The sequence below is a fragment of the Spizellomyces punctatus genome (assembly GCF_000182565.1).
Source record: "Spizellomyces punctatus DAOM BR117 chromosome Unknown supercont1.11, whole genome shotgun sequence".
In the NCBI taxonomy this organism is placed as follows: domain Eukaryota; kingdom Fungi; phylum Chytridiomycota; class Chytridiomycetes; order Spizellomycetales; family Spizellomycetaceae; genus Spizellomyces; species Spizellomyces punctatus.
This window is the reverse complement of record NW_015971547.1, coordinates 113,287-131,343: the sequence shown is the minus strand read 5'-3', so window position 1 is coordinate 131,343 and position 18,057 is coordinate 113,287. Positions and strand designations below refer to the sequence as shown.

Sequence of the window (18,057 nt, the reverse complement as noted above, 5' to 3'; positions counted from 1 at the left end):
ATGCTTTCTCTGGGCCATTAACGCTTCACACAGCCAGCGCTTATCGATGGAACAACCCCGGCGTTCGTCTTTGCATAAACCAGCCCAAGATCTGCATTCTGCGTCTAGACCGACTACTCTTTCACCGCGCTTCTCCCGTCGCGGCACCTCGTCAGCGCAACTTTCAAAAGGCAATTTGCAGGACGTTCCGACGTCCTCTGAACCTCGCCCTCAAATCGAACTGCGTGCGGACTCACTGAAAGAATCTGTAGCGCTGCACTGTAGGTTTGCCCTTCAAGGGGCAAAGGATGCATTTGCTTGGCCAGCGTCGCTTATCTCTATCTATGGGTAAGATACCCAAATGTTTTGTGCTGTTCCAAAGAAATACCCTTCTTAAAGAGTTTTGTTAGGTCCAAGACGATACAGATCAACACCTTCAAATGCTTCCTATTAAATGGACTTATCTTTCTTGGTTCCATTTTCCTCTTTGATTACGCCATCCTACCTATATCCCACCGTCTTTGGGCCCACCGAGGCCGCGCCGATCAAAATGCCAAAAGTACGGAAATGCTAGATACGCTTTTTAGCATGACCTATTATGTAAGTTATCAAGCCGAACCTTTCTTGTCCGTACCTGCTTGATCTCAGATATTTTACCGTAGGTGCTTTGGGTGTATCCAATGTACCTGATCAGCTTCATGTTGAATTCCGTGTGGTATCAGCGCATTGCTGACCGCTCTTACCGAGTGCAAGTGGGAAAACCTGTATCCACTCAGTTCACATACGAAAGGTATCTTTGTATTCCTAATCTGCAATTACCCATTGGCCATTCGTCAACCTTGCGCTTTCCATATAGACTCTTGACAACCATTACAGACGAAGCCTATCGAGGTCTACTTCTTCTCAACTACCTAATCCAGTCGATTGTCATCTACATGATACCATACGCCGGGCCACCCGCGTGCTTTATATGTTTCTGCTGGATAGCGTCCTTTTACTCATTTGAATATAAATGGGCCAACAAAGGATGGTCGCTTAAACAGCGAATTGACCACTTTGAAGAGCATTGGGCGTATTTCATCGGATTCGGTGAGTTTCGTTTACCTTTGCACTCAGCTACGGTCTATTTCCTGACTGGCACCAAAGGATTTCCCTGCACCCTCTTTACATTCTTCTTCCCTCAATTCATAAGTCAAGGTCTTTTTGCATTACTCTTTCCCATGGTACGACGCTGTTTGATGTCTCTGAGAACATGGGCGTACTTATATTTGCTTCCTCCTAGTATATAATCATGTCCAACGGGGCCAAACCACTTCCACGGCCAAACGAGATCGTTACGACAAAATACGTACCGCGACGTTTACCGATATTCAAGTTTGCTATAGGAGCTAATGCATTTTGTATCAACCGTTTACTGAAACGTCGTAAAGTGCCTACCCGGCCAAGAGTTGTAAATAGAGACTAGCGCAGGTTATATGCTATCTTATATTCCTTCTCATGATTGCAATGGCGTTTTAACGGATTTCTTTTTGTCCATGTGCTTCTCGATTTAAATTAATGGTGAGCAGTTACCAAGTTCATGAGATGAAAGTGTGGCATGTCATTGGAGAATCATTGTATTCATCTATTAGACTAGTGTGTTTTTACAGTTGACAAGCACGCCCTCACTTCATTTATCCTTCTTACTGTCCTCCTTCAACGTTACCGTCCGGTTAAGGACGAATTTCCCATGTTTCACATCGGAATTGGGATCCACACAAAAGTAGCCCGTTCGCACAGCCTGGAACTTATCCTCAACCTTGAATGTGTTGATGCCGACCTCAGAGAACGCTTCGGGGATGGTGACAAGCGAGGTCGGATTCAGGTCGCTCAACCACCCTCCAGGAACATCTTTCTCGCTTTGCGGGTTCTCGTGTAAAAACAAGTTTGAATATAGTCGAACTTCTACTTTCACGGGTGACTGGTGCTTTGCGGATTCTGCGACCCAGTGGATGTATGTCTTTGGCTTTTTTGAAACCTCCGGTCCATTTTCGTAGCGCGCCTTTACTTCAATCACATTTCCGCTACCGTCCTTCACCACCTCGGTTGCTGTAATCGGATGCCGGACGTTGAGAAGACCAACGGTCTTGCCAGGAGCCAATCGGTAAAAGTTCGGGTCATCCTGCTCTTTGAAATCTGAGCGATCAATGTATACCGTGCGTGTGAACGGAACAGTGTGGGACCCCATAGAGTCGTCTCGTGGCTTGTTTGGTACCGTCACTTCCTCCTCATATCCCTCTGGTAAGTTGGTCAGAGTAATCTTCAAGGGCTCGAGGATCAACATCAGACGTGGTGCGACATCGTTGAGGTGATCGCGAACAATATTTTCCAAACGTTCGGGGTGGATTACAGTGTTGGCTGTCGTGACTCCCAAGTCCCGAACGAACGCGTTAATAGCTTCCGGAGTGAAACCACGTCGTCGAATAGCGGCCATTGTATAGAGTCGGGGGTCGTCCCAACCAGAGACAAGTTTGTCTTCCACCAACTTTTTCAGTTTCCGTTTCGACATGACCGTGTAGGCTAGATTCAGTCGACCATATTCCCACTGAACAGGCTTGTAAATTTCCAATGCATCCACGAGCCAATAGTATGACTCACGAGATAGTGTGAATTCGGTGGTACAGAGGGAATGCGTGATGTCCTCAAAAGAGTCGCATAGGCAGTGGGTGAAGTCATACGTAGGATAGATGCACCACTGATCCCCAGTTCGATGGTGGGGTGCTTTTAGCACACGGTACGCAACCAAGTCCCAGAACTGCGGGTTTGGGTTCTCCAAGTCCATCTTCATGCGAAGGATGGCTTCTCCTTCCTGATACTCTCCATCCTTCATCTTTTGGAACTCAGCCAGGGATTCCTCGATCGGTCGGTTTCTGTGAATACACGCTCGCCGAGGTCCTTTCGTATCACCCCCTCTATCCGCATATATCTGCTCACCAGTACAATGGCACACGTAACCCTTATCCCTCTTGATCAACTCAACGGCCAACTCGTACAAGCGCTGGAAGTGGTCCGACGAATAAGTAATTGCGGTCGGCTCAAATCCTAGCCATCTTACGGTATCAAGAATTGAGGTGAAGTAAATTTCTTCCTCGGCTTCCGGATTGGTGTCATCGTATCGCAGATACGTGATACCCTTATAAGCAGCAGCGTACCCAAAGTTGACATTGATAGCTTTTGCGTGACCAATGTGCAAGAATCCGTTTGGTTCAGGTGGAAAACGCGTAACCACTTTGCCTCCGGTACGTGCGAGATGCTCCTTCATGAGCTCTGGTTTGATCTGGGGATTCTCTCCTGGCTTATGCAGCCGCGCCAATTCACCCTCAAATATGAATCGTGTGCTTTTTGCTGTTTCAGCTACCCGGTTGCCACTCGAGGGAGGAGCGTCCTTTGTGGGAACTTTTGACGCATTTGCCACTTTCTCCTGCTTTTTCTATGGTGGAATGCCAAGAGACTGATGGGCATCTCGCTACCACACTAATAAACAGCACTGACACATCGGGCTTACCTTGGCCTTTGGGTTGTCGCGCTCGTCTTTCGGTCCAAGAACCTCCAGCATCTGCTTGTCCAATTCTTCCTTTACAGCTAACGAATTCGCCCAGCGTAACCGCGTTCGAAGTTCACCAAGAAGCTGGCCAAGCATCTGATAGCGTTTCTCGATCAAATCCTCTTTTCGCGAGTCAATAACATTTGACACCGTCGCTATGATCTCTTCCTGAGTGACCACCACACCTGCCGAAAAATCCTTGAGAGGTCGGTCGACCATTCCGTGAGGGTAACTCTGCATCTCACTCACCAACACCGCATTCTTCGTCAAACTTTGAATCATCAAGGGACTGCCCAGCTTTTTCGGCATACTTGATTGCCGCCGATATCTGATCGTTTGAAGTGAGTCTGCCAGTTTTGATCGCCTTCGCTATGTATGGCAAGTGGGGACGAGCTTTCGGCGTTATCGTCGATGCCAGCGTATAAAACAGGGCTCCTATCGTCCGTTCCACTCCATCAGAAGCGCCCGCTTCCCTAATGACTTCTTCCAAATTGGCCGACAGCTTCTTGTTAGCGGCAGTCTCCTTCGCCTTTGTCTCTGATAGACCGATCTTCTGGAATGTTTCCGCAAGCCCGTCCATTTTCCCTATATACGCAGCTAAAGGGATATCACCACCTAAATTAGTGGGTTTGTAGAGATCGTGAAGCAATATCTTTTTATTAGTTTTTTTAATACCTGCAGTTGCTGTTTTAATGGGATCTTAGACCAGTTATCGCGGCGCGCACCAGGACACTTCCCCACCTCTCGATAACACAGAAGAACCTATGGTTCGAATCAGGGGTGAGTCATTCAAGGGCATTGGACAGCAAGGTGAACTTTGCACGTTGCGATCTGCGACACATCTGCCGAGCTTTTTGACCGTTGAAATTAGTAGGTTCCTGACAGCAAGACCCTCATAAGCTGGAGACCGTACACGAAGCGCCCGCTTGGTCGGGCTAGTTCAAACAGCGCAACATGTCGCGGCCGTCGTTCACTCCATTCAAAGTCGTGACCTTGGCTCAAGATCTCAGTTTGGATGAAGTAACAACTCCACTGCAGCGTTCCTCAATATTCGGGCGAGCTGGTCTGGTGGGACATGGGGGAGCTGGTGCGAGTAGTCCCTCCACACCGGGTTCACCCAACGCCAACAAAGCCACGATAGTTTCCTTGGAGCTATGCGGTATGTGGGCACTGTCATGATTCCCCACGTTCGTGATGGGCTCGCTCAACTGGAAAGGGAACTAATCAAGAGGCAATTAATGGTCATTTAGATTCACATCTATATGTGGGCACTTCAGACGGCCACATTTTCCATTATACATTGGAACGCGAAAGTGCCGCTGAAGTGGATGTAAGTCGGACAAACTCTTATATGCTCAGCCTACCCTTTATTTTTGTTGCTGATTCTTTGATGTCTGTTCCCAAGGCGCCTCTGAAAAGCCATCTAAACGTGAAAAAGTTTTTGGGTTTTGGGCGAAGACATGTGGATGCCATCATAGCCGTACCAACGGAGTCCAAGCTCGTCGTTTTATGCGGTAAATCTCGCAAGCATTATCCGTAAATATATGGGTCCCCTTGAAGGTTGAACATCTCCTTTTGCTTGGTAGATGCTTCTGCAAACTTCTTCGAATTGGACACGCTGAGTCAAGTGCCTGCACTGGTGGCTCAACCTGTGAAGGCGATCACATGTTTCTGTGCGGATAGATATACACAATCACCTATGCCCATGTCTTTTGCCAAGCGACGGACGCTAGTGTCTGGGCATCTTGGAGACATGTTGGAACTCGAAAAGGTAGATGACATGAGGAAGTTGATGACGCCGGGATAGATGCTGAAATGGAATATAAAGGAAATCTCGCTTCCGGACGGTGCCATTATGATGGTGCGATATGAGTCCCGAATTTGTGCGGCCGACCAGCACCAATATAAACTTATCAATATCGACAACGGGTTAACCATTCCTCTTTTTCCTTATGACCGTACCCTCCAAAAACCGCTTGCAATTGTTGTTAGTAATGGCGAGTATCTACTTGCAACAGCCACTCCCCAGGGGCTCGGATTGGGACTTTTCATATCTCCTAATGGAGAACCAATACGAGGTGTGTGGACGTCCGCGGTACATACTTATGTGCTTTCTCTTTACCGCTAACAAATGGAAACGCGACTATAACAGGAACCCTAGAATGGCCCGCAATTCCGAAATCCCTAGGTAATTACATTTATACCGGGTACCTCTTGGGCCAGTACCCCTCATTGACTTCTGACAATACTCTGATCAGCATTCCACTTCCCATACGTTGCCGCCCTTCTGCATAACAACTGTATTGAAATTCACAATATCTTCAACCAAAAAAGGGTACAGACTATTACCCTCCCCGCTTCAAGCGAGCCGAAGTTTCTCGTTGAAGCGACGTTCGAAATGGAGCTACCTATGGACAAATCCGCCTCAAATGGGAGTATCAGACTGCTGGTCGGTTGCAAAGAAACTGTCTTGGCCCTTCGGATGGATTGTCTAGAGCGACAAGTGGATGACCTGCTTGAATTGCGAAGTGTGGAAGCTGCCGTGCAATTAGCGGAGACAATGATGCAAGGACAGCAACATGAAAGTACTGACGCACAGGTACTGAGTACAAGAGTTACATCCCCATATGTTCGTCATCGATGTAGTGACTGTTAAAGTTCACAGAGACTGAAACTCTCATCACTCTACCAACGCGCTGGTTTAATCTACTTCAAAGATACACTCTTTGAGGAGGCATTTGAGTTGTTTACAAAGGGAGAAATAGAATCTGAACGACTTCTCAAGCTTTTTCCGGATGTGGCCGGCTCTCCTTCAGGCTCGATTCCTGAAGTAGATGATGCAACTTCAGAATGGGTAAGCCAACAAGGGACAATTGATGAGATTGGTATGCCGCTATGTTATGAATACCAACGGCGACATTCACCTGGATCTTACTGCTTTTTTTTCAGTCAGTGCAAGTCTGCAAAGAGATTATCCGGATGCTGATCCCGAAACGTTAGGGTCGTTCAGAGACGCCTTAGTCGGCAATGCAAAGGTGTGGTAGAATTCGATCCAAATTGGTCCGTTTGAGTGACCTTCTAATATTGATAACCGCGTTAGGAAATGCTGGGCAAGTACCTTCGCCACGTCCGGGAGACGGCACGGGAAGGGGATAAGCAGAAGGTACGAAGCATGACGGTCTTCGGCTGAAGGTCCTCTGTGCCAACTAACCTGGGTGATCAGACCCTCGATACAGCCTTATTGAAGCTTTACGTAGAGACAGATCGCAAGAGATTGTATCAACTTTTATCATCAGAAAATTGTTGCGATGTGCAAGATGCAGCGAAGGTTTTAGGAGAGAAAGAAGTAAGCTGCCCTTTTCGCCCCAAGTCCGCGTTTCAGATACGCTAACAGCTCACTTGATTCCCATTAGCGACATTATGCTCTTAGTCTACTGTATGAGCAGAAGGGAATGGTGGAAGATGCTTTTGCTCTGTGGCTACGGTAATATGGTTTTGCACACTCACCAAGCTCAACTGCTTGGCAAACACCGTAATGCCAGATGACCGAGATGTTAACTCGCTCCTTTTTTTTTGCAGAATGGCTTCGAATGAAGTGACAGACGAAGACTTTCCGGGGTTGCCGCTTCTCGTCAACCATTTGACGAAATCATCTAATAAGGAGCTGATCTTGAAATATTCGAAGCGTGTCCTTGAGCTGGATCCGCAATTAGCAGCACAGGTGACTATGGCTATGTTGATTTTCTGCAGTCATAGACGTGCGTAACACCCTTGAGGAAAGATTTTCACCACCCGCACAGACGAGCTCTTTTCAGCCGAAGAGATATTAGAGCAACTGAGATCCGACAATGCGGAAGCGTACCGTAATGTGCTAGAGTTCATGATCACGAATCGTGGAGATACAGATGAGCAACGCCATACCTCGCTTGCGATGACATATATAGAGCAAGTTGAGGCATGCGCGATGAATGACAGTTTGGAGGAACTGGGTGGGTTGATGCGTAAGGGACAACTTCCCAATTGATGACTGAAAATGACCAAGCATCTTAATGGTTCATCAGAAAACGAATACCGTGCGCATGATCCTCGTCCGTCGTTCAACGCTTTCTTGGAACGGCGTACCGATAATCTGAGCAGGACATACAGCAAGCTATTAACCTTTCTTACATCATCCCGCTATTATTCGCCATCTGCCGTGGCCACTAAACTAAACACATACCCCGGTCTACACGCCGCAAATGCCACTGTTCTCGCACAGGTATGTCCGTATTCCGTATTTTCAATTCGGCACCTGCTTTTTTCATGCTCATTCCCGAACACGGATAGACGAACAAGCACGAAGAAGCTCTTCGTATTCTAGTGCTCAACCTTAACGACCATGCTACCGCGGAACAGTATTGCCTTACAAAGTCTGCAGAGACAACAACGAGCGTCGATTCCCGACAAGCCCCTCAGCAGCTGGCGGGAGCTGCCACAACTACCAAAAAGGACGATTCCTTACGACGACATCTTTTGTTTACCTTACTACAATTATATTTAGAATCTGGTGAAAGGTACTACCTTTGACTTTGGCCTTGGTTTATTGGCAAGACTTCTGAGATATGAACAACTCACAGAGGAGGCATGATAAAATATGCGGTGCAACTGCTCAACAGGCACTCCCTAGATTTTGATGTTATCAAAGTAAATGCTTATCGTACCAATGTTTTCAGTGTGGATGGCTAGCTAACGCAGTCCTTTCTATGAAGGTGTTGGATATAATACCTAATCACTGGTCTCTTGATATGCTGAGCGGGTTTTTGACCTCCTCCATGCGAAGAAGTTTGCACAGTCATCGGGAATCGCATATTGTACGAGCTTTGTCAAGAGGGGACCATTTCAAGGTGTGCGACTTTCAGTCTCGCGGTGGAAAGGAATTTTTCGTTCTAACAGGTAGTTTTTCCCATTAGGTCCACACTAAGCTAATTGAGGCTTCACAACTCCTTCCGCCTGTATATATCCCTGTGGATGGGGTCCGATGTGTTGTTTGTGGCAAGGTGGTGAGCGACCCGACGGTCTTTGCACGACTACCCGCGGGGGGCATTGTGCATCTGCATTGCAATGGTACACTGTAACAAATGGTTCATTGATATTTGTAAGAGCATGATACTGCCAGTTTGCGGCCACCGGCGACGAGAGCAATACTATGCATCAGTCTATAGGTGTACTATGATCCTCTGCTGCAACTCAAATGTCTGCCATCGAGACAGGCAGATATTAACCCGGGTCAACAGGCCTTCCCAGTACAGCTCACCAAAGACGTCTTCACCGGTAACCTGTACGAAAATTGGTACTTCATAAGCTATCTAAAGTTTGGCAAGCCAAATTCTGATGAAGTGAGAGAATTGTGACCGCCGCGATTCGAAGAGATGGCCCTCGCCATTCGCTGTGCACGTATGCACAAGCCGTGGTCAAGCAGTCCAGCGAGATCTCCTTTCTCAGCATACTTTTAGGATTCAGGATAGGGTTTTCCACATGAACCACACCGCTATTAGAGCCATCCAGATCCACCAAAGTCGAACAATAAAAAGTCTCCACAATGCCCCAGGAAGACCCTCCAAGTCCGCAATAATCACCAAGTTCTTTGCGAATACAAGTTGCGCCTCGTCCAAGATCCGCTGTGTAACATCTTCACTCAATTCCAAAGCATCAAACCTCTGATGATATGCGCGTTTGAGCTCAAAAATCGGGTTGGAAAAGGTAAAGATAGAGAGGCCCTCCGATCCTCCGCTGCACGAAGAAGGAGCGAAGCCTAATTTTTTGGCAAGTTTGCGGCGAACAAGTTGGCCACCGGCAAAAAGGCCCAAGTACCTACAAAACAGGCATTGTAAGTATTATGCCTGTTCGGCGAGACGGGAAGGCGGCAGACTGACATCGTATAGAGATACGCCAATAACACAACTGGTTCTTTTTCAGACAGCTCCTTGACGTGTGCCTGAACAAGTGTTAACACTGCCAATGCCAAGTCGACAGAAATGTTTAATCCCGTACCTTGTACTTCTTCATCGGACCTGATTCTTTCCAATCTCTCCAGTCAGGTCCGCACCAGTACCTGGCATCCTCTCGAAACGCTTCCTCTCTAAAAATCTCCCTCATAGCGACCTGCTTCAACAGCAGCCCAGCCTCATCTCCAGCCTCGATATGCCGAGTCACTTCATCCTCGACAGTTTTGTAGAGCTCATAGAACTGGCGTACGAGGCGTGCGTAAAGTTGGTGATCGAGGAGACAAATTAGGAGCTTGATGTTGCTGATCCAGTGATTTTGGCTGTGAACTTTTCTGGTGTGAAGGTTAATACGGTCGGACAGGGAGAGGGATCTTTGGTTGGACATTGTTTCTTAACGGGACAAGTTCTGGCAGAGAGGTCGTGGGCATTGTAGGCGTCACGTGGGTGTAGGTTGCATTTGGGAATGGCCCGCGGGATCGTTGGCGGATGAGTACCCAAGTCTTTCATCGCAACCTCTTGAAAGACTGCTATCTTTGTCAATGGTTCACTAAAGGGCAAATCCACATTTTGAGACAGTCAGAAATTCCTAACGATGCCTGGGACGTGGGAGCTTGTCTGAGACATGTGTGCTTTGACCGGTATGTCCACCCAGGATGGAATAAAATGGTGCAGCGCAAAGGCAATTTATAGAGATAAAGCTAGACTACATATAGGGAATGTTTAATCGAAAAAGGATAATTCCCTTTCTTCCCCGCCCTCCCTCAACCCGGCGGGTATCATTGGGGGCCCTTTCGGGCGCGCAGCTGCTCCGTCCACACGCAGATTCTGTCAGTCGGGTACGTCGCTCATCAAAGCCCTCCCTCAGCACAAGCTTCACTGGGACCCACACGAAGGGGCGTCACTTGCTCCTACCGCCGCAAGCAATCAGTCTCTGACGACCTGCTCCGGGATTCGAACCCGCTCTGTTAAGGTGCACGTCGGCGCCTTAACCCCTGGGCTACCTTGCCCAGGTAAAGAGTTATGAACTCGTGTGTATTTTAAGGGGGCCGTCCCCTACTGCGCGTGGAAGGTGGGCGATGGGCGTGGAACGCGACAGCGACGCGCTCGGACAAGACAGTCAGTCCACGTGATTTTGATTATGCAATGCTCCTTTTGGTTATATTGCTCAGAAGTCCAGCTATTGCTTCTTCAGTGCATCTGTGCATCTGCGTTCATGTCTGCGGGCAAGTTCTTGGACAGTACTTGTAATCAATGCAATTTAGATGAGCGGACAGCGCGCAGCATGACCTACCCCCAGACCGATTGACGCTGGTGGTGATCGAGCAGCAAAGGTTCCTACAGAGTCGTCAGGTTGCTGGTCAGGTGGAGAGGATACTTGGTGGTGGTGCAGAAAAGGCTTTGGCAGGTGAAAGTTGCGGTCGCACCCTTCTTCTTGTAAGGACGTGCAGTTCTTTGCTGTCACTACGAAGCCTTGATTCTCGAGTTTATAAACATCATCACGTGTCCCGGCGACGGTTACCCACGTGAGAAGGCCAACTAGCAGATGCTTTTGGCAACGCTGAGCGTCGATCTACGTCTCCTTGTCTACTAGCCCGGTCGTGAAATATGTGGGAAAAAGCATGGGAGCCATAGAAGGATCGGACACCTTGTTGGCTCTATCGGCCTTTTTCCTAAGTAAGTTTTCCGTTCATGTCTTGTGATTGTGCAGAGTATAAGAGCTCTTCTTAACTTGTTTTCTGCGTAGTCGTTTTCATTCCTCTCACCAGCCAAGTCTTCGTTTTCCTACCATGGTTACGCCCAGTCACAGTCAATTCTGGTCTTGTTCTGTTTGTATTCAACGGCTGTGTGGGAATGCTCATTTTGAACTACTACTTGTGTGTCACGACTGGTGAGGTCATATTTGACATAACGTCAATAACAGCAATCACCTAACTTTCCGTAGATCCCGGTCGAGTAGCCCCTGGGTGGGAACCGGAAGGCAGGTTTAAGCGACCTTGACCTCGGATTACGACAGACAACTAATGGGTTCCGCAACTTAGGACTCGGGCAATTTGGAGAACTCGAGGCTACTTCGCTGACGAACGGAGGCGAGACGATCACAGGCTTACCCCGATATTGCAGAATCTGTAACGGCTTTAAGCCTCCTCGAACTCATCACTGCAAAAGATGTGGGCGGTGCATTTTACGCATGGATCATCATTGTTAGTTCGTCATGATGTCGCTCGTCCTTGCAAACATGCTCATTGACTAAAGACATTTTATGACAGGCCAGTGGCTCAGTAAGTAGTTTCACCCACTATCCGCTATCGAGACTCTGGTGCCAATCGCTCTCCCATTAGATAACTGCATTGGTCACCATAATCACGGCCATTTTATCAGATTCCTTATCTTTACGGTATTGTCTTGTGGGATGTGCATGGTCATGATCTTTGCCCGCCTGCTTGACCTCGTAAGAGAAGCTTTTAAAGAGGGGACGAAGCCAGAGCCTCTCGGGCTTGTTCCTGTACGTAGTTTGGCGGCGTGGCTCATTCAGGCATTAGCGTAACATGAGTCTTTAGGTTTTGTTTATCGCGGTCAACATGTGCCTGTTGGTTCCGCTCACTAGTATCTTAGCGATGCTTCTTTCACAGCAAGTACGGTATTAGCCAGTCATCTGCATCTCTGAATTTCAGTTTCTCACAACCTTCTGCATCTAGTTGCGGAACATGTACAGAAATCTTACAACTATAGAATACTTGGAGAAAATCGACGCATCCTTCGCGTACGATGAAAGTTTTGCAGCTGACCCGTACGATCTTGGGTGCCTGGAAAATACTGCCGTCATTTTAGGCGACAGTCCTATGTTGTGGCTGATACCGCAGCGGATGAAAGGTGATGGTCACGTTTTCATTTGCAAAGGAGATATTGAAGGGTTTGCGAGCGACCACAAACGGCCTTGGGAGTAGACGGGGAGCATTGATTCAAGGATGTGCGGAATTCTGTCGCTTAGTCTCGCGGACGGTTACGTGAGCGTCGGTTGTGCCTGTTGTGGACCATGATCGCACGTCCCCAACCGAAAAGTAAACACACCTCACCAGCGTTCTGGCGATTAGAGAGACGTCTGCGCGCACTCACACACACATATGTGTGTCCATGGGGCCAACGTACTTGAGTACAGTGCGAGACTGCCATCGCCGATAGTTGTCCGTTTTCACCTCGATATCTCGTCAAACGTCAATTGACGCACGGGACGACCGTTACAAATGCTCTATGTCTTTGGTGAAACCTAAGAAGCACTTGTCGTTTCGCCATCTTAATCGATACGGACCATAAACAGGGCACCCGATATTGGGTTAGGGTAACCGTTCAGTATAATCCGACCAGGTTGATTGAATTCTGTGGAATGTGGATATACGCCACACGGCCAACTAGATCATCTACATTAGAAATCGTAACTCTAATTATCTCCCCGAATGATGAAATGTCTATACAGTATCGATGGTAGATAATAAAATCGGACTACCGCTACGAAAGTTAGGTTCAGTTCCTTTCGGTGGCGTTGGAAGAGAAGAATCGGCGTTTTCCTTTTGCCATTGCATTCCCCTTGGAGGACTTAGGGATGAAGATTTCTTTGGTGGTGTCCTTAGGGATATTGGAATGCGGCTGTTCGTGGTCCCATGTCTTGGGGCTGAGCTTTCTATCGGAATGGTAAATTCATCACCTGAAGCCTGGTGTTGAGACAGATGGAAAGTCGAAAACGATGTAACAAGCGAATATTTCATCACCTTGTCTGAGTTTGCTGTCGAATTATGCAGTACTGGTTAAACAAACATTGGTAAATTCTCAGGAGTGAGAGGCACCTCACCTGCGTAAGGAAGGCAACGCATAGCTTTTGATCGGGGTTCTTCGCCTCGTTCTTCCTGCTGAAGTGAATGAAATTAGAAGTGCCGATAGATATGTTCTGTCAGTAACCTACAAATCATACTCATGTTTTCCTCGGTTGTACATGTTATCGTGTCTGCCCATGTTTGGCCAGTGCCATCGGTATCCAGAAACCCTGCCATTGTCTCTGTTTCCCCATTTTGACGTTGTTTTTCAAATGCAGACACCGATGCTTGTTTGGACGTTTTCGTCTGGTGTCCGCCGCCATCTGACTTATCTTGTGTCGTTATGCCTAAGCTAGACGCCTTTATTGTCTTGGTTACCCTAGTAGTCTTTGCGGCCCCTTTCCGGAATGGTTCCGCATTTTCTTCTTGCAATTCATTTTGTATAGGTTGGATAACACGCGATGAGGCTGTTTTACTGGTCCTTTGTCGCTCGCGCAATTTAAATGTCCCCGGATTCCTGAGGTATGACTTGGGATTACATTCTACCTACTTTCGGCGACGGTGGATATCGGTGCTTTACCTCGCAGAATATTGTGATCCCTGCGTGCCTTCGAAAAACGGGAAGGACTCCTCCGCGTCGACCTCAGCTATAGGCGATAAATTTCCAAAGTTCGATCGGGACCTTCTGCTGGGTGCTGTCAGTTCCTTTAATTTCACGAGCAATTCAAGATTAACGAATATGAAAGACCTAATTCTCGGTCGAATTCCTTCCTCGTCCGGCACTCTTTCGGTTGGAATTTGCATAAGATCATCGTTTGACGGCAATTTGTTCTGCATATGGCATAGACGCCTGATGAGCGTGATGCGGAACCTCAGGAGTCACCAATATTTGATACCACATACATGCAGGTAATGGTCGATCGTAGAATCCTGTTTTTCATTTAAATGCTCAGGTGAAAATGCGAAAGAGTCCGCTTCATATGGCTCACTTTAGAACGCTGAGAGACGCGGATTTTTTGTCAAGATCGCATACCAATTTCGCCTACTGTGGAAGCTTGCAGCATTCTTTTCAGCCCGGGGACAACCTTTTCTTCAAAGAGTAGAGCTTTAACCGAGATAAGGTCCAGGAAGGATTCCAAACTCTCCAGTGCCATTTGAATAAATAACTATACGAGTAATCAGAAGTCAAACGGTTGCTTGTATCCAGACCACTATCCAGCGGTGGATCGATACCTGCAGGTTTTCGAATTTCTCGGGGCTGGACTGTCGTTGTAATTGCACATTAAGCTGAACCAATCTTTCGTTTTCGGATGTCAATCGTGCGACTTCCGCATGCAAATCGAAGATCTTGCCCTATGTGGCATTAAGAAATTGATGGTGGTCTATACACTGTATCTCACGGAATCACATACAGCTAGCTCCGAACGTTGAAGCTCAAGCTCGCGCAGCTGGGCTGCATAGCGAGCATTAACTCTAGACTATACTCTGAGAACATATCTATGTGCACACGGCGAAGTTTCGCACATACCTTATGATTTCATAATTCTGCCGTTTAAATCTTCTTCGTACTGCACAGAGAAACGAGGGTTAGGATTGTGCAGGATTATATAGAGACGTTAGGCAATCTTACGTTGCATAATTTCATCATCCGCATCATGTTTGGAGATATCTTGTGGTTTCGTCACCCCCTTCTTCAACTCGTGTGCCATTCTATTGTCAGCCCCTTGCTTTGTTATGACATCGTGAGTATCCTCCTCCTCAGCTGAAAGTCCAGTAATGCACTCATGCACAAACCTTGGATCCGCGGCCACTTGCTTGGGCGAGCATCTTCGTTCAAGACGAGTTCGTGTGCAGATGCTTTCTCCCACGTTAACACTGAAAGTGATCGGCGCTTATGGAAGCAAGGGCTGTGCCTCACATTAAGCCTAAAATAGCTGAATGACAAGGGCACAGTCATATCGCGACGTTATCCCCATCTCCCCAGACCTACAAACCTTTTTGCCATCCCTACGATTCCCCACCTTCATTTACAACGTCCGGTCATTGACCCGAGAGCAGCAGCACACGGCCATTGGGAGCTTACCGCGCGTAGCGTCTAGAGCATACTCTACTTGTATATGTCTTTTAGGTGGAAGGTGACATTTCTTAGGACCACCGTTCGAGCACGACCAGACCCACCTACATTTCGGGTCTTTGCCCGCAAGCGCTTTCTTACAACCATGTCGCTTTCGGAAGATAAAAGCTATGAGGTAAATGAAGGCTTCTTGCTTGAAGAATTATGCCCTAGTCGCTGAAAAGAAACCATAGGCCGCTGTGTCAACGCTCAATAACCTGCAAACCAACGCACGACTGCTGGAGGTCTTACGAAAGTCAGGGAATAGTATGAATTACAGAAGTATACCAGAAATGAGACGATTTGTGGAGCGTATTGGCTACAAGGTCAGCATTTTTACACGCGCTTTACAGCGGACAAGAACGCGGACATTTGATGGTTGTCAACGTAGGTTCACGAGTTCAACAAGCTTAACGCTATACACGTTGCGGGAACGAAGGGCAAAGGATCGACATCGGCCATATGCGATGCCATTCTACGCAACGTACAAATCACCGAGAATAATATTACAAGACCACTGAAAACTGGTTGGGCTAGCCTGCTGACTTGGAGGAAAGAACAAAGTTGGTTATTAATCCCTTCGTGGCTCTCAGGCTTGTTTACATCGCCGCACTTGATTGAAGTCCGGGAGCGCATACGGATCAACGGCAAACCAATAGAAAAGCATCTATTTGCCAAATATTTCTTTGAAGTATGGGACGCCTTAGAAAAGACAAAGGTGTGTAGGTTGTGGTGATTGATGGAGTTGCCAGTTGTGCTGTCCCTCTGAACAAGACATCATGTTGTAGCCAGAGAGTGCGGATGAACCAGACAAGCCTCAATATTTTCGCTATCTTACATTAATGGCTTTCCATACGTTCATGCGTGAAGGGGTAAGTAACAGAGGATGCTTATGGGTATAGCGGTTCGTCATATACCTTGGAGAATTAAAACCTTTAAAATAATGCTAGGTCGACGTGGTACTTTTGGAAGTCGGAATGGGTGGGCAATATGATGCTACCAGTGTGATCGAGAAGCCGACAGTTTGCGGTATCACATCACTTGGATTTGACCACATGCCATTATTGGGCAAAACCTTGCCAGAGATAGCCTGGCACAAGGCGGGCATAATGAAGGTACCGCGTGAAGACTACGTTGCGGTCTGGAACGTTGAGCATAATCTTCAAGTAGCCAGGTGTGCCTGCATTCTCGGTTCCGCAGGCGGAAGAAGCCATGCCTGTGCTTCGTGAACGTGCGAAGGAGCTTAACGTGAGCGTTATTTTGCATTCACTTTGACGTCACGCAGAAGGCGCTTACTGCGTTGAATAGGCATCATCACTAGTGGAAATCAGCGCTACCGAAATCGCCGCAATGGGAAACAGTCAACTCGGTATGAAACTGGTGCATTCCCCCCTTCAAAGGTGGTTCCTGATCTTTTCGTCATCTAGGGATGTCTGGGTCATATCAATGGGTAAATGCGGCCCTTGCCGTAGCATTGTGTAAAGAGTGGATCGCGCAACGACGGAGTGCGGGTGTGCAAATTGTGGGCGGAGACGATGCAGTGAAGAACGGCCTTCGGAATGCTAAATGGCCGGGACGCGCTCAAAAGTTTGTTGCTTCTGATTACCCTTCCATTACCTGGTATCTGGACGGAGCACATACGAAAGAGAGCATGCTGGTGAGTCGATTGTTGTTACCAGGCCTTATGAGCACGAATATTGATTTCAAAGCTGAAGGTCTGTGCAGACTGGTTTAATGATGAGTATCGGGAAACAGAAGCAGAGGGACGGTAAGAAATGGTGTTTCTTGCTCCGTAGTTCACCCTCGGAACTAATTCCCAACAAAAGACACGGAGAGCAGGTTTTGCTCTTTAATTGCACAAAGGGTCGGGACGGGTTGACTCTTCTCAAAGCGTTGGTAGAACTTCACAAAAGTTCTGTACCGTTTTCGCGCGTCGTCTTTTGCACGAATGATTCATATCGACCGGGATCTGGACAAACAAGTACTGACGAAACTGTTTTTCATCATCACCAATGATCTTTCCCACTCATTCTTTTTTTGTGTTCAATCAAAAGAAATGGACCAAACAAATTATACAGTCCTGCCAGATGACGAATTATCTATCCAAAAGGAGCTGGCAGACGCATGGAAAACTTTAATTGGATCAGATACGGGGGTGAATGGAGTTGTTGCAGAGATTGAAATTCAACCAAGTATTGAAGATGCGGTGGAATCCATTTCTCGTTATTACTCAAAAGTCCAAGCTGTACATCCTCGCGTTCTAGTGACAGGCAGCTTGTACTTGGTGGGGGGACTATTGACGTTCCTCAAGGCGGACGTTAGTTAGATTCGCCGTAAGTAATTAGGTACAAAGACTGGTAGACTATTTCAAGAACACACTATTATATTTTGCATAATGTGGATTTACGGGGGCAAGAGAAATCGTTAGATGCTTTCCAGGTTTAGTTTTGAACTGAAAATGTCGTAAAGTGCCAGTGTCAGATCAGTTGGAAATTGATCATAGCCGCTGTACCGATGGAAAGGGTTTCCCCGCCCTTTCACGTGAAAAGGGAGATCGTCCCTTGCCATGGTCGTCTGCGTCATCCTATGCAA

The 18,057-nt window shown here is 47.4% G+C and overlaps 7 protein-coding genes across 7 annotated transcripts; 4 read left to right on the top strand and 3 right to left on the bottom strand.

Annotated features, from left to right (window-relative positions):
- The first annotated feature begins 2 nt into the window (after positions 1-2).
- SPPG_06094 (uncharacterized protein) lies at positions 3-1,908 on the top strand. Its single transcript, XM_016754300.1, has 6 exons — positions 3-327; positions 390-579; positions 642-769; positions 836-1,068; positions 1,126-1,202; positions 1,262-1,908. The coding sequence occupies exons 1-6, from the start codon at positions 47-49 to the stop codon at positions 1,442-1,444; spliced, it is 1,092 nt and encodes a 363-aa protein (XP_016606428.1). The 5' UTR covers positions 3-46; the 3' UTR covers positions 1,445-1,908.
- Positions 1,571-4,272, bottom strand: SPPG_06093 (glutamine-tRNA ligase). The gene is made up of 4 exons (XM_016754299.1): positions 4,238-4,272; positions 3,812-4,159; positions 3,524-3,747; positions 1,571-3,448 (listed from the first exon to the last, which is right to left on the bottom strand). Exons 2-4 carry the CDS (start codon positions 4,140-4,142, stop codon positions 1,649-1,651), a joined length of 2,355 nt encoding a protein of 784 aa, XP_016606427.1. The 5' UTR covers positions 4,143-4,159; positions 4,238-4,272; the 3' UTR covers positions 1,571-1,648.
- A 115-nt stretch (positions 4,273-4,387) lies between these two features.
- On the top strand, positions 4,388-8,765 carry SPPG_06092 (uncharacterized protein). Its single transcript, XM_016754298.1, has 19 exons — positions 4,388-4,721; positions 4,813-4,892; positions 4,968-5,076; positions 5,149-5,333; positions 5,391-5,640; positions 5,715-5,750; positions 5,821-6,161; positions 6,228-6,447; positions 6,512-6,597; positions 6,663-6,725; positions 6,786-6,908; positions 6,976-7,046; positions 7,142-7,283; positions 7,344-7,551; positions 7,624-7,820; positions 7,889-8,115; positions 8,179-8,245; positions 8,311-8,445; positions 8,512-8,765. Exons 1-19 carry the CDS (start codon positions 4,517-4,519, stop codon positions 8,674-8,676), a joined length of 2,910 nt encoding a protein of 969 aa, XP_016606426.1. The 5' UTR covers positions 4,388-4,516; the 3' UTR covers positions 8,677-8,765.
- On the bottom strand, positions 8,667-10,188 carry SPPG_06091 (uncharacterized protein). The gene is made up of 3 exons (XM_016754297.1): positions 9,593-10,188; positions 9,475-9,536; positions 8,667-9,412 (listed from the first exon to the last, which is right to left on the bottom strand). The coding sequence occupies exons 1-3, from the start codon at positions 9,929-9,931 to the stop codon at positions 9,058-9,060; spliced, it is 756 nt and encodes a 251-aa protein (XP_016606425.1). The 5' UTR covers positions 9,932-10,188; the 3' UTR covers positions 8,667-9,057.
- Positions 10,189-10,763: 575 nt separating this feature from the next.
- Positions 10,764-13,134, top strand: SPPG_09345 (uncharacterized protein). The gene is made up of 8 exons (XM_016757504.1): positions 10,764-11,220; positions 11,291-11,434; positions 11,489-11,524; positions 11,586-11,747; positions 11,814-11,825; positions 11,886-12,049; positions 12,105-12,179; positions 12,243-13,134. The coding sequence occupies exons 1-8, from the start codon at positions 11,166-11,168 to the stop codon at positions 12,489-12,491; spliced, it is 897 nt and encodes a 298-aa protein (XP_016606424.1). The 5' UTR covers positions 10,764-11,165; the 3' UTR covers positions 12,492-13,134.
- On the bottom strand, positions 12,924-15,183 carry SPPG_06090 (uncharacterized protein). Its single transcript, XM_016754296.1, has 12 exons — positions 15,147-15,183; positions 14,983-15,079; positions 14,881-14,920; positions 14,765-14,825; positions 14,586-14,705; positions 14,386-14,518; positions 14,256-14,326; positions 13,933-14,183; positions 13,511-13,869; positions 13,391-13,445; positions 13,311-13,324; positions 12,924-13,246 (listed from the first exon to the last, which is right to left on the bottom strand). Exons 1-12 carry the CDS (start codon positions 15,177-15,179, stop codon positions 13,011-13,013), a joined length of 1,470 nt encoding a protein of 489 aa, XP_016606423.1. The 5' UTR covers positions 15,180-15,183; the 3' UTR covers positions 12,924-13,010.
- A 152-nt stretch (positions 15,184-15,335) lies between these two features.
- SPPG_06089 (FolC protein) lies at positions 15,336-17,950 on the top strand. The gene is made up of 12 exons (XM_016754295.1): positions 15,336-15,601; positions 15,660-15,791; positions 15,857-15,992; positions 16,059-16,183; positions 16,254-16,337; positions 16,416-16,580; positions 16,636-16,713; positions 16,774-16,834; positions 16,893-17,122; positions 17,181-17,233; positions 17,292-17,446; positions 17,520-17,950. Exons 1-12 carry the CDS (start codon positions 15,470-15,472, stop codon positions 17,789-17,791), a joined length of 1,623 nt encoding a protein of 540 aa, XP_016606422.1. The 5' UTR covers positions 15,336-15,469; the 3' UTR covers positions 17,792-17,950.
- Positions 17,951-18,057: the final 107 nt, after the last annotated feature.

Bases quoted from the DNA above. Each gene is read 5' to 3' on its own strand.
- SPPG_06094 (XM_016754300.1), top strand. From the start codon at position 47: ATGGAACAACCCCGGCGTTCGTCTTTGCATAAACCAGCCCAAGATCTG. The intron at 328-389 runs GTAAGATACCCA...GAGTTTTGTTAG, and splicing joins TCGCTTATCTCTATCTATGG to GTCCAAGACGATACAGATCA. The intron at 1,069-1,125 runs GTGAGTTTCGTT...CTGGCACCAAAG, and splicing joins GGCGTATTTCATCGGATTCG to GATTTCCCTGCACCCTCTTT.
- SPPG_06093 (XM_016754299.1), bottom strand. From the start codon at position 4,142: ATGGACGGGCTTGCGGAAACATTCCAGAAGATCGGTCTATCAGAGACA. The intron at 3,748-3,811 runs GTGAGTGAGATG...ATTTTTCGGCAG, and splicing joins TGACGAAGAATGCGGTGTTG to GTGTGGTGGTCACTCAGGAA. The intron at 3,449-3,523 runs GTAAGCCCGATG...ATTCCACCATAG, and splicing joins GCGACAACCCAAAGGCCAAG to AAAAAGCAGGAGAAAGTGGC.
- SPPG_06092 (XM_016754298.1), top strand. From the start codon at position 4,517: ATGTCGCGGCCGTCGTTCACTCCATTCAAAGTCGTGACCTTGGCTCAA. The intron at 5,077-5,148 runs GTAAATCTCGCA...TTTGCTTGGTAG, and splicing joins CAAGCTCGTCGTTTTATGCG to ATGCTTCTGCAAACTTCTTC. The intron at 7,821-7,888 runs GTATGTCCGTAT...GAACACGGATAG, and splicing joins ATGCCACTGTTCTCGCACAG to ACGAACAAGCACGAAGAAGC.
- SPPG_06091 (XM_016754297.1), bottom strand. From the start codon at position 9,931: ATGTCCAACCAAAGATCCCTCTCCCTGTCCGACCGTATTAACCTTCAC. The intron at 9,537-9,592 runs GTACGGGATTAA...ACACTTGTTCAG, and splicing joins GTCCGATGAAGAAGTACAAG to GCACACGTCAAGGAGCTGTC. The intron at 9,413-9,474 runs GTCAGTCTGCCG...CCTGTTTTGTAG, and splicing joins TTGGCGTATCTCTATACGAT to GTACTTGGGCCTTTTTGCCG.
- SPPG_09345 (XM_016757504.1), top strand. From the start codon at position 11,166: ATGGGAGCCATAGAAGGATCGGACACCTTGTTGGCTCTATCGGCCTTT. The intron at 11,221-11,290 runs GTAAGTTTTCCG...TTTTCTGCGTAG, and splicing joins TCTATCGGCCTTTTTCCTAA to TCGTTTTCATTCCTCTCACC. The intron at 12,050-12,104 runs GTACGTAGTTTG...ATGAGTCTTTAG, and splicing joins AGCCTCTCGGGCTTGTTCCT to GTTTTGTTTATCGCGGTCAA.
- SPPG_06090 (XM_016754296.1), bottom strand. From the start codon at position 15,179: ATGCTCGCCCAAGCAAGTGGCCGCGGATCCAAG. The intron at 14,921-14,982 runs GTAAGATTGCCT...TTCTCTGTGCAG, and splicing joins GGATGATGAAATTATGCAAC to TACGAAGAAGATTTAAACGG. The intron at 14,184-14,255 runs GTATGTGGTATC...TGCCATATGCAG, and splicing joins CGATCGACCATTACCTGCAT to AACAAATTGCCGTCAAACGA.
- SPPG_06089 (XM_016754295.1), top strand. From the start codon at position 15,470: ATGTCTTTTAGGTGGAAGGTGACATTTCTTAGGACCACCGTTCGAGCA. The intron at 15,993-16,058 runs GTTGGGCTAGCC...CGTGGCTCTCAG, and splicing joins TACAAGACCACTGAAAACTG to GCTTGTTTACATCGCCGCAC. The intron at 17,447-17,519 runs GTACTGACGAAA...TTCAATCAAAAG, and splicing joins ACCGGGATCTGGACAAACAA to AAATGGACCAAACAAATTAT.